Source organism: Alosa alosa, chromosome 19 (genome assembly GCF_017589495.1).
Source record: "Alosa alosa isolate M-15738 ecotype Scorff River chromosome 19, AALO_Geno_1.1, whole genome shotgun sequence".
NCBI lineage: Eukaryota > Metazoa > Chordata > Actinopteri > Clupeiformes > Clupeidae > Alosa > Alosa alosa.
Genome location: NC_063207.1, coordinates 27,701,351 through 27,720,873, shown reverse-complemented (window position 1 = coordinate 27,720,873; position 19,523 = coordinate 27,701,351). Strand labels below are relative to the sequence as shown.

The window sequence follows — 19,523 nt, the reverse complement described above, 5'->3', positions numbered from 1 at the left end:
GAGGCTAAGAGTGGACATTATGTCCTTGTCAAAGTGTGGTAGGAGGAGAAAGTGGTAGAAGAAGTGGGTAGAGGAAGGGAGAGGGAAGTGCATTGTAAGTGTGTTAGGTTGTTAGAAGTATTAAGAGAGGAGGTAACCTTGGAAGAGTTGGGTCTTTAAGAGCTTCTAGAAGACAGAGAGGGACGTCCCTGCTCTGGTGGCACTTGGCAGGTCGTTCCACCATCGGGGGACCACAGATGAGAATATTCTGGATTGCCATATGTGTACCAGACGACCTTCTTTGGAGGAGCGCAATGGCCGAGGGTTAACATAAGCCTTAATGAGAACAACATGACAAACACAATAACATTGTAAACAAAGCATTGATTAATCCAAAACAACACGTGGCATATGAATTCATGTGTCGGCCTACAAGATAAAAAACTTTTTAATAACTTATAACGTGATAAAATTATGACAAAAATTGCTGCATGGAGCCAAGAGAGGAATTTAGCTGAATGGCCTCATGGTGGCAGCATAAAACAAGTAGAGCTAAAGACTGTGTACTTCTTCCACATTTTGAGTTGATTGCCTTTGCTTTTCATTGCTTTTCACTGAGTCACATGCATTTCTTCTGTGCTGTAAGCCAGAGGACTTTTTTTTAATCAGATGATCAATTAATAGTTTTTCTCAGTTGCTTTGGTGCATTTCTCAGATCAGAATTGAAATTTTCAAAACTACTTGTTCAAACTCCATGTCATCCTGTCACTTGTGCACATCATAAAAGCAAATTTCTCCCGACCTTGAACAGACAGCAAATGCTTCAGTACATCCATGCAACTAATTTGGTACAAATGTCTGCTGTTTTTTACATTTTCAACTGCTATGGCATGTTGGTCAAAATGCACTATACTGGTTCCATGCTAAATAGTCCTACCCCATAAAACAAACTTGTCATAACTAGATGTCATGTATATTCCTTTTGCTGTAAAGTACAGTAAAGGCCTTTGATTTCTGTAAACAAATTATGAACAGGCCTTCAGCACTGTAATAACTTTGAAACATATCCATTGTCTAGCAATCAACCCCCCGACCAAAACACACACACACACACACACACAATACAATAATGTGTAACTTTGCAGTTAGTACTGATTTGTATGTAGCTGTTGTGCATTATTCATTAGAGAATACTTACAGAGTAGGCTAAACTGTCATAATGATAACATGACAAAAGACGTTAAATAATCTTACTTATAAACAATCGCGTAAGGATTTGTCATTCTAACAGTTCCATTAGCATTAAATGCTAGTTTTGCTTGTTTTTAAGACTAAGCATTTTGTGCAACATAGGCTACGCGCTATTGAGGGTAATCCACTCACTGTAGGCCTGTGATGCAGGTGCACTATGTTGTGCAAGCGTTAATGATGATTCGAGAAATGCACCAAAGCGACTGAGAAAAACTGTCATATGAGTTTGGCAGCTGCAACCCGATGGTTCTAGCCAACTTCTGATGAGCAGTGAACGCGTATACGGCTATTTCTAACGGGCTTTAAGACAGCTCGGAATCCATAATCATGAAGCATCAGCTTGGCTTAGCCCACTGAGTTGGCTGGGCTGGCTCACAGGGTTGACCACTTACTAGGACGACGCTAGCAGGCTAGCAAGGGTGGTATCAAGCACGGTTTCTGCAGTAACTAGTTAGCTAGTCACACTAGCAAGCCTCAATATATCGGCTGAACATCATCATCCTTCAAGTAGCTACAGGCCGCGAGGGTTCATGTTATAAGCCGCACGCATTGAGTGTGCTTGTTGGCTAGCTCACTGCATTGTGTGTAGCTTAGAAACGAGCGTTAGCTAACTGATCTTGGAGTCGTCCACTATAAGTTAAAAACAGAAAGGGCTTAAGACAAAATGAAAAGTGAAGGAATAGAAGGCACCGATAGGTTTTTGAGCCCTGGCAAAGGTCGAGGACTAAAAGCCTTGAAACATTTCAAAGTAGGGGACCTCGTGTTCTCCTGTCCAGCTTACGCATACGTCTTGACAGTGAATGAGAGAGGTGCCCACTGTGAATTCTGCTTCACGAGGTATGTCATTCAAAATCATGGTTAGTGTTGCTGCTACTGTTACCTCACTATGTAGATCTGTAATGATTTATGTGATGAAGACAAAGGATAAGGCAAACACGACACTTATTTTACCTATACTGTCACGCCCATCTGAGGCACTTATAACTCAATTAGGGAGCAACTAGCTTGTCTATCAGAGCAACATGCAAAAACAATTGATTGTATCATGACTATGATGACATATATCGAGTCTGCAGGCAGTAAAGAGTCTTTAACTTAATACAACACTGGCATGAGCAATGCCAGAAAGGCTACAGCAGACTGTGGCTGTAGTATTATCTAGTAGTAGGTACTGTTAGGTAACGCTATCTTAATGTGCATAATGTCAGTAGATTGCCATAGGAGTTAATGTTATTTGCAAGCATTTGCGACCACTGGCCTGTGCTTCGTCGTAATTATTTTTGGCAGTTCATGGGCCTTTTCACATTGTGATACTGTCATGAATATGGGCGCCAGCATGTTACAATCAGCTGATTACATCGATGGATTTCTAAAGAAAGGAAATTACTTGTAACTGGTTATTTCATCAATACAATTACATTGTGCTTATTGGTTGTTAAACAGATCTAGGTCTATGTAAAAAAAAAATTGCGTACATGTATTTAACCAGCTGTTACTTAAAACATTTAATATCTTATGCAATTGTTCACTATTTCAGCTTATCAATTTTAGACTTATGCTACAGCCTGTTTTGATTGGCTTCCCGTTTACTATGCCCAATGTCTCCAAGACTCCAAAGTTTGTAGAGACGGAGCTCTTTCTAGAAACAGCGTTGCTCTGAATGGCAAATGGTCACTGAGAAGGTTGTGCCTATAAATGTCTTGGCACGTCCTAAGACAGTATGTCACTTAAGACCCTCTTGAAATGTGTTTCTTACAGAGAGAGTAATGCAGTGCTCTTTTGATAACCTAGGTTTTCCTTCTCGTTTTGATTTACAGACAAGAAGGCCTGTCCAAGTGTGGAAAATGCAAACAGGCGTATTACTGCAATGTGGATTGCCAGGTAAAGGGAGACGTATACATACAAGTCCACTTTTCATACATCTAAAGAGAGATGCTCAGTTACATCATCAGCCATCATTGTCCATATACAAGAAACCATTATCGCCTGAGCTAAGCCCAGGCCATTTCATGACACACAGACTGCTAAAATTAGCTAATATAAATATTGGTTGAGTACCAACATGACTACAAATCTAAACTGAACATACCTCAAGACATAATGGAAAAAGGAAATGCAGATAATTATACATAATTGCACATTTCTGTCATTACAGAATCACAATTTAACCCCATGTTTAACTGTTTTATTGTCACATGTTTTATGGATTCAAATTATGTTTACTTTAGTAAGACTGTGTATTGGCAAGGACTTCATGATACGATAGGCATCACAATACATGGGTCAGGATACAATACAGTTATAAAGTGCTATTGCAGTGGGTAAAAAAAGTCTTTCTGTATCTGTCCTTACAGCTTAGTTGGCGTAGCCTCCAACTGAAAACACGTTTTTGTTTGACCAGTAAGTTGTGTAGTGGATGGGAGGTATTGTCCAATATATTTGGATATTGCGATACAATACATATTGCGATATATTGCAATACTTTTTACCGAAAATGTAAAAATAGAGCTGGAAATACCATTTGTTGTGTACCACCTGGGCAGTATAATATGTACATCACATTATACTGATAACTCAGCAGACAAATAAAATATACTGCAATAGTCAGCTGTATAGACCTTTTTGCACTGCCTAATGCTTTAAAAAAAAAAATGATATCTTTCGCCACTGGCAGCAGTGGCGAAAGATATAATATACTGCGCAAGTGGCGATATGATATTACCCTAATGAAGAGTCTAATCCAGTGTGTATCAGAGGAAAAGTAGATAATTAGGCCCCAAAAAGCTTACATTTGCAGAGTTTTAAAAATAATACCGAGAAGGAAAATAGGAAACAGTGGCCTGAAAACACGGCTCCATACACCACCTGATTATTGGAAAGGATTCATTTGATCTGAACTTGTCGTTGCTATGGCAATCCATCCCTTTGCATTAGGGATCAATTTGCTGTTTATTCGCCAAGATGCAGGATTTTGTATATTCCTTTCTACCCAGCCACCAGAGAGGCAGTGTTAAGATTAATTCAGTCTTTTCTCTCCCGAGATTCTCCCGCTTAGGCTACTCTGTCCTTTTCTTGTGTAAAGCGTGACTCACCAACAAAGGGGGCGGGGGGGCGGGGGTGAATTTAGTATTTATTTAGCTTTTCGTTAAGAGAAAAAAAAGCAGCAGGGGAGTGTTTGTCTTTTGTTTTCAAGGCATTTGTCTGTAAACAGCTAGATGGTTTGTGCCTGACTGGGCGTTGTACTTTTTAAAAACTGACCCATGTCACTCCCACAGAAAGGCGATTGGCCCATGCACAAGCTGGAGTGCTCAGCCATGTGCGCCTACGGTGAGAACTGGTGCCCCTCCGAGACGGTCAGGCTGGTGGCAAGAATCATTGTGAAACAGGTGAGGAGGAGGAGTAAAAGAAGGGATGGGGAATGGTGGAGAGAAGGGAGGGAGGGAGGGATAAAGTTGTTGTGTGGAGACAGCTGAAGATGCCAATGAGGGCAACAAGGGTGCACAATCCTGAAAAAAGGGGTTAGTTTAGGACACCCCTCATGAAACAACGGATCCCCAAAGGTTTGTGGGTGTTAAAAAGCAAATGTAATTTTATGACCCACATAAAAACAGGGTTGCTTTTACTGCAGAGGGGGCACAAATAATTCAAATACACATCAAGCTGAAGATACATGGGGCCACTTTCTAAACAATGTTGCTGGGCAACCACATGACACATTCCATGTGCTCTGATTGGATCATTGTGATAATTTGCCTACAGATGGTTAAAGTTCTCCAGGGAAAAACAAGTAAGGGATAATGGACGACACGGTGGTCTGTTCACAGAAGTTAATGCACGGTCGAGGTTGTAAAATGGCCCCGACGCGAAGCGGAGGGCCATTTAAACCTCGTAGTGCATTAACTTCTGTGAACAGACCACCGTGGAGTCCATTATCCCACTTATTCCACTGTTGCCACTTGCGTTGTATTCATTTCCTGTTACAATTTAAACGTTTTAATTGCTAAAACTGTCTTGTTTGTAGAACTACTTTCTTCCGACACATATCAATTAATTTCTCAACTTGCAGGACAAACTGCCGTTACTAGTTCTAAATGGATGGTTGCTACGGCCAAAGGCCAGTCGTTAGTTCTATCTCTCCCGTTGTCAAGCGGGCGGATCCCAAGATTCTGATGAACTTTAGCTTTGAACTTTATTTTACCTAGCCTGCTGTCATCCATCTAGCTAAAAGCCACCTCCGTCATATGCTACAATGTTACAATGTTCTGAACGTCTGCATTTTACAGCTCGGCAACGTGACGGTTCATTTAAACTTCACAACGAGTTCGGCGAATTAATATACAAGTGTGATACGGCCAAAAAAATTTATCTACTTCATAGGTGTGCAAATAACATACGGTTAATGGTCGTAGGACAATGGGAAATTCAACCAAGCAGTGGAATAAAACGATGTTAATTCTGTCCACACAACAGTTGTTTAAAATCTCTACACACACGAGAATTCAAACAACGGCAATGTTAACTGACGGTTTGTGTTACCAACAATGCTATTTTGAGGGTACATTATCAAGAGCAATATCTATAGCTTCTGGTCTTTCTGGTAAGGTGTCCCTAGCAATGACTGTTTAGTACAGTTTAGTTTATACTACCGGTATATCCCCATTTCTTGTTGAACTTCAGAAAGAGTTCATGGCCCCTCATCTGCATGAACGCATAAGAAGATGAGTCTTGTTCAGTTCTCTGTTTCTCAAAGTTGTTGAACTTTTGAAGTGTTTCTGTTGGTGATGATGTTTTTTACTAGTGTATTACCTATTTTGTGATCAACAAATCTCAGGAAATTGTCTACCTATCTTTGCCATACTTGAAAAAATGCATAGACTGTTTGGGTATTTGTTTCAAGATGCAGGTGATTTATAAATCTGCAGCACAGCCTTCAGGTTTATTTTGGAGACTGTGATAAAAGGCTCACAAATCTAATTTGTAGATGTTGGTTAACCCTTAGAACCCTAAGCTGTTTTTAGGGCATTTTCACTACCTTTATTCATAAGGATTTATTCTGGTCATTGTAAGTGCCACACACACATAATATATATTGTTTTTTTCAGGAGAGTCTAGGCTATCCAGATCTGCCATCATTTCATGTATTAATACTAGCATTGATTTTTATTTAGATTTTTAAAGAATTAAAATATAAAAAGTGTATTATAAAAATTCTTATATTTCAACATGTATCTCACCACAGCAAGCTCACAGCTCTACATGCATTTCATGTGTGTGTAGGGCAGACTGTCCTGAATCGGGCAATATAATTGCCATGTTGGAGAAATACTCTGGGGCTGAGCAATTTACAGAAATATGTGTGGTGTGATTTACGGAAATAAATGTCATTTTTTATTTAGTGATGAAAAATGACCTTTCTGCGCTCCATATCTGTGACACGAACTGATCTGACCTGACTTGACCCGAGGTTGCGTGTTAGCCTGCGTGCCTGTGTGTATGCAGTCATAAAAATTTCTCAACTTTTTACTGCATTGCCATGAACAAAGTAAAGGCAAAAAAGGTGTTTATTTGTTGAACAAATTGGGATGCAATGTGAGCCAAGAACAGACAAAAACGTGGGGTAAGTCCAGCTATATGAAGTTATTATTTTGCTGTTCTTTCGTCTGTTTTATAACCCAGAAGGACGTACTTGGTATCAAATGATAGCTCTCCTCTTTCATCTGACATACGTGGCATATCTATGCGATCACGGGTCCGCGAGTAATTCAAACGAGAGTAATGGGTGTGCAGCGTTGGTTTGTGTACATGACGTTATTATTTTGCAGTCACTTCGTCTGGTTTTATAAGCCAGAAGGATCGATAAACATGGTACCAATGGATAGCCCTGTGCCCCCTCTTTCATCTGATATGCTTGCCATATCGATGCGATCACGGGTTCGCGATTAATTCAAACGAGAGTAATGGGTGTGCAGGTGAAAGCAGAGAAGTATAGACTGTAAATATGATGCAATTTGATTTAATTTCATGATTTTTTTTTTTATTATTTTCATACTTGATCGTACAGACAAGTGTGTAGTCTCGTTGGAAAGCCCCACTTCTGCTCTGTCATGCAATAAAGGTTTCATCTCGCTGCGATGAACAGTTCCGGAGCAATGTAACAGAGAAGAAAGGGTGTGTTTTTTGACGCACTTTGCGTCAATCGGGTTCTAAGGGTTAAAGCCGTGCTGGGAGCTGACAACATAGAATGGGAGTTCAATGAGTCTGGCCAGAGCCATATAAAGGTAGAGTTGCGACAACTCCATTGACGCTAATGTTCCATTTTTTTCCAACAATGGCAGCTAATGGAAGCCTGAAATAGTTCCGGGAAGTTAACAATTAATAACAGCAGTGCAGTTACAGCAGTATAGACTGTTTGTAGCCAACATTTCAGACTCAGATTTACATTCCTTTGCCTCATCCGAATAATAATAATAAATATAGCTGCAAGCAGCAATGTGGGGGCCAAGCAGCTTAGCAGGAGTTGTCATGGCAACCCAATGTTGTTACATTATACACACACCCAATTAACCCCCCCCGTCCCACACACACATAAACATGGATAAACCTCCTTTCCCACACACCCCAATAGCCCCCCACACATACGCATACCTCAAACATCACCAAATTGATTGTGCGTCCTCAGGTTGTAGTCACGAGTCCACATACCAAGTTTGGTGTTGATACGAGAAAGTGTTGATAATTATAGCGCCTCTAGTGGTCAAAGGTCGCTAAATATATTGAGCGTCTTCAGGATGTGGTCCCGAGTCCATGTACCAAGTTTGGTGTCGATACGAGAAAGTGTTGCAAATTATAGCACCCCTAGTGGTCAAAGGTTGCTAAAATTATTGGTCTCCTTAGGATGTGGTCCTGAGTCCATATACTAAGTTTGGTTTCAATACGTGAAAGCATTGCTTAAATATGAGCCCATTTCCGGGTATTATAGCGCCCCCCTAGTGGTCAAGGGTCATTACATTTATTGAGCCTCATCCTTATTGGGTCCTGACCCCATGTACAGACTTTGGTTTTCATATGTCAAAGCGTTGCTGAAATATGACTATATTTCACTGTGTGGCGCTATAATCACAGGGTCAAAATGCACCAAATTTCTTGAGCCTTCTCCTAATTGGGTCCTGAGACCATGTACTGAGTTTGGTGTTGATACGCGAAAGCCTTGCTGAGATATCACTTCACTTCCTGTTTGGCGGCTTCGCCATCAAGTTTGGCTTGATTGGTCGTGACGGGCGACAGGTTTTGAATATGGCTCCAAAAAGGAATGCGTTTATGAGTCATGGTCTGGCGATCATCTGCGTCAAGTTTCGTGAAAATCGGATAAACTTTGTGACCTTTGAAAACTTAGGTGTTTTTGATTCAATCTAATATGGCAGCCGGATCAATTACGTTGACATCACAAATTCACATCTGTCGGCCTTATGGTGTGTTTCCACATACCGAAATTTCGCGTCGCTCTCATTGAGGTTGAATGAAGACGAAATTCGCCCTGGTTGGGCGAAATGGAAGCGAATCGCCGAGGCAGGCGAAACAAAGGGATACAAGAGGTTTTCTTGCAGGGTTCAGAACTAGCGCATCACTCACCAGACAAATAAAAAAAAAAAAAAAATGGCCACCGACATCCAATCAAAAAATAGGCTATTCGTATCCGGGTAAAATTCCAAAATAGCACATTCCCTCCCTCACGTTATGCTTGTGTGGGGTTACACGTTTAAGATTTCAAAACTGTACCAACATTCTTTTTATTCAGAAATTCAACTGTCTGTCATTTGGTAAACCATTATGGCACTTTACAGGGTGTGTAAATCAAGCCTTTTCACGAGCGTTTGGCCTATCTTACTTTAAGGCAAAATTAAACTAAACTAAACTGTCGGTCATTAAGAAAACATAATGATTGTGTCATTATAGCTTTGTGTAACCCAGACATCAGCAATGTTCATTTTACACGATCAATCACTCTCGTGGCTGCCTGCACTTTCCCTGTCGTCACGGCTGCAACTTTCGCACTCGTTTGTGCTTTTTAGCGCCGTGTTCATCAGGTCCCGGGGCACCCGTCTGAGCCTCCATGGACCATGTCAACAATGAATGGAAATTGGCTTATTATTAACGAGTGTTATCAATTTGAGCGAGTATGCTACACATACATTTTTTTCTAAAGATACAGGACTGCTGCAGACAATTGACCTGCCAACCACAAGTAATAGCAACCCAAGATGATGAACTTGCTGTCCTTAAAAAAAAAAAAATGGTCTCGGCATGCACATGCTTAGTCCAATGGTATAGTGACAATATAGGCTACTCAAGTGAATAAAGCAATTAGCCTAATAAATAAAATATTTGTCTCACTCAGTACATATATATCTCGTAAATTGGTAAGCCACAGAATATCCCAGCGTCACGATTATTATATTTCAAGATTCCAATCTATCCCACGTAAATATGAAAAGTTATTTCTACTGACATGCTTCCTGGTGACATAAAAACACAAATGTTTTCTCTTAAGGCTGACATAAGAGACATAGGCTATGCATTATACTTTCCCAGATGGGTACAAATCCCTGACTGTCCTGAAAAATAAACAAAAACAAGATATAGGATGTATAGATTACAATGACAAAGTCAAGGTCTCAAAGGGTTAATGCTCCTAAAAATAATTACAAAAATAATCCAGTGGAAATGCATGGATTCAGTTGCTTCCAGTAGCAGCAACTGTAATCCATGCATTTTTACGGAATTATTTTTGGAATCTGATCCCTTTATCATACCTGTTTGTTCGTACTCCTCGCTCGATTTATCGTGACTAAATTCAAGATGGCGTCTATAACTGTAAAATTCCTTAAGGTACTGTCAGTATAAATCGTCTTGTAAATAAACTACCAGTGCTTTTTCAAAGTTCTCTATGTCTCGTTTTAAATGTCAAGGCCTTCGGAAGTCTACCAATGAATTATGGAGCTACTTTGAGCCTCGTAAATGGTGTAAAACAGTGATTTATTTGCATGGCTAGGCCGATGCCCGAGGCACCACAACGAAACACTGTGTTGGTAGCATTGGCTAACTAGCGCCAGATTTCTGAGTGCAGGGGACAAGCCGAGGTGAGCTACGAGACATACGTTCACACTTGGTATCATGTTTCAACACACTTTAGGTCAAAATCACACCGGAATTATCCTTTAAGGTAGTTCGCTCATTATCTCAGATCAGTGAAGAACTACCAGAGAAAACGTTGGGGAGAAAACTCAGACAAGTTAATGTTAGACTTAGACTAGCTGTGTTACAGTTTCTCGTTGCAAAATTAAAATCTCCATGCGCTTTTGTAGGCTACACGCAGTCTCAAAAACACTGTTTACAGCTCTTGAGTCACGTACTAGGTCATTTTTTTATAACGATAATTTAGATAGGACTAGGCTACACTTATGGGGTGGGTGCTATTGTGTTTTCTAAAGAATCTCCCGTCGTGGTTTTGTACAGAAACTAATATTAAGTGACACATACGTAAAAGGGAGAAGAAAAGGTCCCCTTCCGATATTTAGCAGGCGGTCTGGAATTTAATTTAATATTGTTGTAATGGTAGGATAACTACACAGTTTACACAATAATTACACTGTGTTATAAATATTGTATATCAATGCATTTATTGTCTGTCAATTACCCAAAACTGTGGCTCTGAACAGTAGCTTATTTAATGCATTAATTTCTAATCCATTGTCAATCACTTCTGGGAACTTTTTGAAGTTTACATGAACCACGTGACCTTAACGTGACGTGACGAATTTTGAACACCCATTGTCGCAACTCTACCTTTATATGGCTCTGAGTCTGGCTATTTCCGTTTGATCCATGTACTGTTACCACTCAACTTGATTGTGATCAAGACGACCAGTGTTATCTAAAACACTGTGAAACCAAATCACTGTAACTAATCAGAGCATTGGCCTGGGGGTTTAAATATAAGCTGTTTAAAAAATATCCTGGAAATGCACACAGAAATCCCTCCTGTTCCCCATAACTGATATATAAAGGTATATTCTTAACCAGACTGATCTATATATGAGTCTTTTTTTCTTTCAAACTGATGGTATGATTTTTAGTGTGTGAAATGACTCTGGCTGCTGTTAGTTTTAGTGTATGTGTGGGTGAGGTGCTCGTGAACACTTGTGCTTAGTCGCTGGGGAAAGAGACAACAGGGAAGAGGTCTAGTGCTCTCGTTTCATTCATCCATAATAGTCGTCCACTGAGGTCCACAAGATGTTGACTTGACAAGGCAATACAAAGTAGCCTCACTTGGCCTATGTCGACAGGAGTGGAATGTCTGGTCAGGTTTTGTAGCGATAGATGAAGTCTCTCACACATCACATTGCATCACTGTGGGCATATTTTGGCTATGTCTTGTCATGAACTGTAACTGCAGAGCTGGCTACCTGTGTAACTGTAACTAGTGGTTGATCACCAGAAGACTAGCTCTATGTAGCATAGGAAAGAGAACCTTCTGTGTTTTTCCTCTGAAATACAATTACAGGTGTTGGAGTTGGCAAGTTAGTGCTGCTGAAGCACACTTTTACATGTAGTCAGGGAGTGCGAGCTTGTTATGCTATATCATAATATCTTGGAATTAAAACCGTAGTAAATTGTTTTGGGTCAAAAACTACCAATTTAACTACTGAAAAAGCCTGGAAAAAGCCTTACAAACACCAACAACTGCACAGCTGCCCGTGAAAAAGTATTTGCAGGCATTTTAGTTGGCAAGGTCTTTACATTTTTGTAGGGTGGTCCAATCCAAACAGAACTACACTGAACATTGACTAGGCGGTTAGTTGGAACAACAGCTGTGCTTATCTATCCTTCTTATGATTTCATTAAAGTACATCATGAACATTTATTTGAAAAAGATGAAAGTATGTTTCAAATGTGTGAAAAAGTTCAAATGCATATTGTTGCATGCTGTCTCTATAGTTTTCTCTATCTGACAACAGTTACCCTAACCTAACCCTAACCTTTGTACACACAGGTACATTCATTCAATCACATGTAACTGGGCAAGAACAGAACATACACTTCCAGATGGCAAACCGAAATTCTTAGCAAAACTGTCACAGTAGTCCTAGCCAGATGCATTCACTGCGAGTTGTCACCTATAAGGGCGTAACTGGAATAAATTGAATTAATCAATAGTACTTTTTCCAGCTGGAGCCCTTGTAATGCATTTGTGAAAATCATAATTTTGTGTTTTCCTTTTCAACAGAAACTGCAAAAAGACAGGACTCCGTCTGAGCGGTTGTTAGCACTGAGCGAGTTTGAGTCACGTAAGCACAGCTGAACAATCATGATGCTTTCAATGAACATTACCAGGAAGTGTTTATTTTCTGAATGTACTGTCAGTGTTAGGTGACCTCACAAACTCATAACATGGAAAATGGTCAGAAGTTGAGTTACGAGCTCACTTGAATACTTTTTACTTTGCTTTTTACTTGATGATTTTGAGCTGTAATAAGATGCATACAACTGTATCGAAGACACCTTCTGTTGTAGTCAGGACGGCCAGAGATGTTCAGTGCATCAGACATCCGTTGCAGCATTAGGCTGCAATTCTATGTGTTTCCTATGTTTTAATAGCTAGTATTCCATTTTCATACATAATTAATATGATCAAATGTATAAATACAAATTGTACATTTATACATTTGATCATATTAATTATGTATGAAAATGGAATACAATTTCAATTTCACAATTTCAACAAAAGTTAGTCCAATAATAATAATAAAAAAAAAGCCATGCTAGATATTGCTTATAAATGTCAGAATAATATTGCCTACTGCTGCTGGGCTTGAACAAATCTGTGGTATATTGAGGTTGAGGTTATTTTTCAAGGAATCCGTCATCTCTCCCCAGACCTTGACAAGCTTGACAATGAGAAGAACGAGATGAATGAAGCCGACATCGCCGCACTTCATCATTTTTACTCCCGACACCTAGACTTCCCCGACAAGGCCACTCTCAATGAGCTTTTTGCTGGGGTAATGGAGCATATATGTAAATATTAGTCACCTAGCCTTGCAGTTGTGAGAGAATTTATATTTGTAAAATCTTAAGGCATTCTTTAATTCCTGTGGTGATGGGCATACTTCACAGTACAAAATGGGGCTTATTATTGCATGAGGCAGCATGTCAGCAGTCACTAGTCAGAGTTATGTTAATGTGTCAGCATTGGCCAAGTCATTAAGGCCTGATTGATGCCAAGATGGCTTCGCCCATGTGGTGCTGTCCATGTGGTATCCCCTAATGTCCTGTGTGTCCCAGCTGCTTGTGCCCATTCACTACCAGCTGTCCCCCCCCCCCTCTTCCTCTGGGAGGTCTCACCACCTTAAAAGGCCTTTCCACTACTACATACCACAGAGGCCACCACGTACCCATGTACTCGTTCACTTCCACATATACACTGCTCATTTTAGGTCTTCCTCTCTCTGCTTCCACTACAGCTTTCTCAGTCACTTTCACTTTCTTCTGTTTCTCAACCAGACACTCAAGCATGCATGCACTCAGACAGATAGACACACACAAACACACACACAGATTCACTCTCTGCGTCTTAATGGATTTAGTTTCGAGTTTTACTCTAGGACCCTCCCCCACTCCCAACATCTCTCTCTCTCTCGCCCCCTCCCTCCTAGGATCACCCCCAACCTTTCCCATTCACTCTTCACCTCTCAGCTGCTCTGTTTGTTAATGCAGTGCTGATGGTGTCAATTGACACTGCACTTATACTGTGGTAACTGGTAACTCCCAAGTGCCAATCTTCCTGCAGTATTACATTGAATAAAACCAATGAATTGACAGTTTCACTCTCTAATCAGTCAATACATTGATCTCTAATCAGTAGTTCTACACTCTACATTCTGGAATCATATTCTGTTGATTACATAATCACTGAGCAATCCACTAATAGTCACATTTTAATGAAAGTCTTTTTATGCCAACAGGTTAACAACAATGGGTTCACAATTGAAGATGAAGAGTTGTCTCACTTAGGCTCCGCAGTATTTCCAGAGTAAGTCTCCTGTTTTAGTTACTACAATAATTCCATTGCCCAGTCCCCAAGTATAGTCTACAGTTCACACATAACTTTTGAACCTCTTGAGTGCAGTTTTAATCTGTGTCTAGTTTTTCCAGAATAACAATAACTTCAACAGGACTTTAATGAAAGATGTGCACACTTGCAAAGTAAACTATTTTAGACAGTAATTTTACTCTTGCATCATCATCCCTTATATTATTGTTTGTAGTTTTAATCTGTAGTTTTAATCGCATTAATCGATTAAACGCTGAATGGCGTTTAATGAGTGTGGCGCACTGCGTTTTCGACATTCAATTAGCCTAGGCCTACATTAGATTCCATTGTTTTCAATACAACTCTGCACACCAGCATCACACTTTGCTGCCGCCACCATGTTAAGTCATTTTTTTTTTTTTTTTTGCATTTTTCACATGCACTTGTGCATATTTCTCAATATGAAAAGTTCCTTATTTTCATCTGATCTCAGGTCATAAGGAATATAGGCTATATGGAGTATTTTTTGTTTGTTATGCCTGTTAATAGATGTGCCTGTGTATAGAAGAATACATTGTGTTGCCTCAGGCCCACTGTACATCTTTTGAAATTGTATTTGAAATAATCAAATACGTTTTAAAGTTAAGTTCATAAAGTAACTTTCTTTGCTTTCATTTGATTAACGATCAAGATACACTGGTAAGAATTGCTTTACACTGTTAATATGGACTTCTGGAAATAAAATATGCAATTAATCACGAAATTCAATCGCGAAATGCATCAATTCAAATCGTTTGACAGGCCTAGTTTTTGTACATATGAATAGGGTAAAATGTTAAGGCTTAGAAATATTTTAATAGGTTTTCAAACCATAAAGCCTTTTTACACTGGCATTAGACATCCTTCAATCTGACTGACACTGGGATGTGAGTAAGCTTTTAAAAGCTACCCCTGCTACAAAGTGTTGATTGAGTCCATCAGGAGAAATGGATGACTAATGAGGTGACTGTTACAGATTCTCTCTTGAAAGCTATGGCTTTGTAATAATGTGTTTATGAATGTTACATGAGGAGAATGTTTTTTGGTCTAGGCATGCAGTACATTGATGTTATGGTGGTCCGCACTGAACTGGCTTCTTTGAAAAGATGACTGTGCTCTTTTTTTTAGTGTTGCTTGTTTGTGTTTTGGCATTTTGAGGACATTTTATTTTAGCTCACCTTGCACAGAGCCTCTGCATCACTCTCTATTTTGAGGCTGCACTCGGTTAAATCTTCCATCTCTCCTTCCTGCAGTGTTGCTCTGATGAACCACAGCTGTAGCCCCAATGTCATTGTGACCTACAAAGGGACAACAGCAGAAGTGAGGGCAGTGCAGGACATTAGTCCTGGGGAAGAGGTGAGGCTCTGCAGCATTAGCATCTTCACAACTGAGAAGAAATCAACAATGATCGTGATTGTGAAGTCTCTAATCTTGCCCATGCGCACCTGGAACGCCTGGTATTGTGGTGTTGTCACAGGAAGAAACATGACCCTTTTCATGGGTTTTAAATGGGTTGGATAGCCGCTAACAACTTAACACTAAATAGTTATCCAGTACTGTACATTGAGAATTCTCAGAAAAGGGGAATTTCCTACATTGTGTTACTTTAAAAGTGCAATGTGGAGGTTGGTATCAAAAACATAAATTTCCGGACCCAACATAATTTGCATTTGTAACAGGACAGGAGAAGTGAACATTACCATGCTAATTGTATTCCAATTAGCATCTTCATTCTTTGTTTCAGGTGTTTTTATGCCTCCATTTACATTTATCATTGCTTAAGAAATTTGCAGTGTGTAAAAAGACTTAAAACTTTATCCTGCCTTTAAAATGTCACATTTCTTATGTTTAGCCACATTTTTCTGTCTTGGCAATAGAAAAAAAAAAAACACATTGCAACGTTTTACAGGGTTTCTGGCTTGTACCAACACATACTCCCACATTTGCTTGTGCATGTAAATACACAGTTCACATTCCCCTACATTAAAAATATACTCCTACACCTACTCCAGTACATTTATAAACATATGAGCATGCACTTTTTTATTTCCTTGCGGACACATGGGTTTCTAAAACATTCCATTAATGTTTGTGCCTAATATTAGTAGCAAATGTGTTTTATCCCTGTTTTGTACTTGCTTTAGATTTTCAACAGCTATATTGACCTGCTTTATCCCACGGAAGATCGGAATGAGAGGTTGATTGATTCCTACTTCTTCGAGTGTGACTGTAAGGAGTGCACCACAAAGTCTAAGGTCAGCACTTCAATCCAAGGAAGTTGAATTGTTCAGTGCCACTGCCACATGTACGACTAAATTATCGGAAACATCCAATTATTTGAAAGTCTGAGCCCTTTTTTAGCTGAAGGACTACATTTACATTTTCTCAAAGACGGGGAAAACCCTATTTTGGCTTTTTGACTACTGTGCAAGCACTGACTGAAACTAAATTAAACAAGACACCACAGCAGTTAACCTTTTACTAGCTAGCCTCAATCTCATTCAGATTTTCAAGTATCAGGTATCAAGTTCCAGCATTTTACTGCAAATTACTTAGTCACAATGCATAACTAAAAGGGGATCTCCTTTGTCCCTGACTCGATGTTCTGCCTCCTCAGGATAAGGCCAAGATGGAGCTCCAGAAGAACTTGAGCTCGCCCCCAGAGCCAGAGGAAATCAGACAAATGGTGAGGTATGCCAAGAACGTCATCGAGGAGTTCCGGAAGGCAAAGCATTACAAGAATATCCTTTCTTGCTCCCTTGCTTTCCTCTAGAGCACACTTGTGTGGCATAACCTTGTCAATATGATTCCTACTGTAGGTTTCTCAGTTCAAAGGTCAGAATATGTGAACATATGTTGTTTCATGAGAACTATGGGGCCACAGTAACTTGTTATAAACTTAACAACTTCAAAACTTAATTTGCACAGTATATAAGTAGTATGACAAGCATTTTGACACAGTGATCAATACATAAAGTCAGTAGACACACCCTTATTTTTAGCCCTTGACTTTGTTGCACCCCCAAATGAACTGTTGGAAATCTGTGAATTGAGTCTGGAGAAGATGGGCGCCATCTTTGCAGACACAAATGTGTACATGCTTCACATGATGTACCAAGCCATGGGAGTGTGCCTCTACCTGCAAGACTGGGACGGAGCCATGAAATATGGGGAGAAAATCACAAAGCCATACAGGTAATGCAGTTGTGATATTGGATGTTACTGATTTGTGCATTGTGTTGGAAGATTGTGAGCTGATTTCTTTTTCTTGCTTCTTGTCCTTGTTATTGCAGCGTGCACTATCCTCTTTATTCTCTGAACACAGCCTCAATGTACCTGAAGCTAGGTAGACTATATTTAGGACTGGAAAAGAAGTCACTTGGAGTCAAGGCTTTAAAAAAGGTAAAGTGTCCTAATTTTACCCAAAAAATGTAGTTGTATAAAGACGTTGGTGCTGCTGCCTAGAGTTATTGTGTAGGCACTTGGGATTGTTCTGGGTGTCTACAATATAGATGAACAACTTCTATGTTCAGAAAATTGTCATGGGATTTGCTCATCTATTATAGTTTGCTAATCAAAAATGCACCGTATTTCAATTCACAAGTGAAGTGAAATAGTCACTACATCTCAGTAAAAGCTGTCAGGATGCCCCTCCCTATTTTTTGATGTTGATGTTGTTATGACAAACATATTTAGGACCTTGGTCTTTTTCTCTTAAGAAGTGCACCCTTCCTTACAATGTTGGATCAATATATCTGATGTTATTTTAATGCATGTTCATATCTTTCACTATGTCTCTTCCCTATCCTCAAGGCACTGGCCATAATGGAAATTGCTCATGGCAAAGATCACCATTACGTAGCCGAGGTCAAGCGAGAGATGGAGGAATAGAAAAGAGAGGAGCGGAGGAGAGCCTGACCATAGACATACATGGATAGCGCATTGACATACGTCCATACGAGTCCAATGCGGTATCTATCTATATATATATCTATGAGCCTGACCACCCTGACGTTTTGCACCAACAAAGCTGCATGGCATGCATCTTATACCTCTACTTCAGTCCTTACAACCAAGCGATGTCAGAACAATATTCAACTCTTTCTAATAAATGTTACACGTGGACAATTGTGGTGGTGCACACCTTTCAGCATTGCAAGTAACACACCTGTGTCTCACATCTTTTTGTGGATTTGTTAAGTGTTTGCTACAGCACCTTGTCAGAAGAATATTCTGCACTAGGCCTAAGACAACAAGGGCTTTTTCTTTACTTTTCTTTTTTTTTTTTTTTTTAAAAGACAACAAAACATAAAATTCACCACGTTTTTAAACATACTGTTTAATGGATCCGTCTGTCCTCTTGCCTATTGTAGCAATGGAAGGGAAACGCAAAACACTATTGTGAATCAGAACAAGATAAGAATGTATATTGTTTTCAGTATTGCCAGTTGATAAAATCAAAGATTTTGCATGATTCATTTTGCACAGACCACATGCATTACGGTAATGCATAAAATTCAGTGGAAATGTCTTGATTATCTGTGATTATTTAATTGACTGTCATCAGAACTAGAGCACACTTTGGAAGCCCACTCTCTTAAGTTTCATTTTCAGAAATGTTGTCTCTGGTTTGTTGTTCTGTTGTTTCCTGACATGTGGCATGGGCCATACTGGAATGCAAAAAAAAAGACAGAAAAAAAAATGTATACCGTTATTGCATCAAACTTGCAAAAATAAACTCCAAATGCAATTTCAACCAACACTGTTGTTTGTTTTGTTTATTCTTTTTAGGTTTATCTGAAGGTTATTGTCGCTGGTCCTGTGCAAATTTATGGTTGTGCCTATTTATTTAGCTTGTAAAAGTATATGAAGAGGTGGACATGCTTTGTGACTGTAACTATGGCAATGGTACTCCATCGTTGTAAGTTGCTTCAACTTATCTGCACTTTGTGTCTGGCCAGTTTCCCTTTCCCACATGTAACTGCAGTGGTTATGGGTATTTGACTGGTCTCCACAGACATCAAAACTGCTGTAATGCATCTCCATTTGAGAGTTGTCTCAGTAAAATAACCACATAATAATAGTGACTATTTTGATATAGTAAACTATATTAACTGTGTAATACAGTTAAGGGTAAATATTGTTTAAGATAACGCTAGCAGGT

The 19,523-nt window shown here is 39.5% G+C and overlaps 1 protein-coding gene across 1 annotated transcript; it reads left to right on the top strand.

The window, feature by feature from the left end:
• Nucleotides 1-1,609: 1,609 nt before the first annotated feature.
• Nucleotides 1,610-19,119, top strand: smyd2a (SET and MYND domain containing 2a). The gene is made up of 12 exons (XM_048228737.1): nucleotides 1,610-2,067; nucleotides 3,048-3,111; nucleotides 4,506-4,616; nucleotides 12,515-12,575; nucleotides 13,165-13,289; nucleotides 14,253-14,320; nucleotides 15,613-15,715; nucleotides 16,504-16,614; nucleotides 16,977-17,100; nucleotides 17,380-17,554; nucleotides 17,653-17,761; nucleotides 18,173-19,119. Exons 1-12 carry the CDS (start codon nucleotides 1,895-1,897, stop codon nucleotides 18,248-18,250), a joined length of 1,302 nt encoding a protein of 433 aa, XP_048084694.1. The 5' UTR covers nucleotides 1,610-1,894; the 3' UTR covers nucleotides 18,251-19,119.
• Nucleotides 19,120-19,523: the final 404 nt, after the last annotated feature.

Bases quoted from the DNA above. Each gene is read 5' to 3' on its own strand.
- smyd2a (XM_048228737.1), top strand. From the start codon at position 1,895: ATGAAAAGTGAAGGAATAGAAGGCACCGATAGGTTTTTGAGCCCTGGC. The intron at 13,290-14,252 runs GTAATGGAGCAT...TTATGCCAACAG, and splicing joins TCAATGAGCTTTTTGCTGGG to GTTAACAACAATGGGTTCAC. The intron at 17,555-17,652 runs GTAATGCAGTTG...TTGTTATTGCAG, and splicing joins AAAATCACAAAGCCATACAG to CGTGCACTATCCTCTTTATT.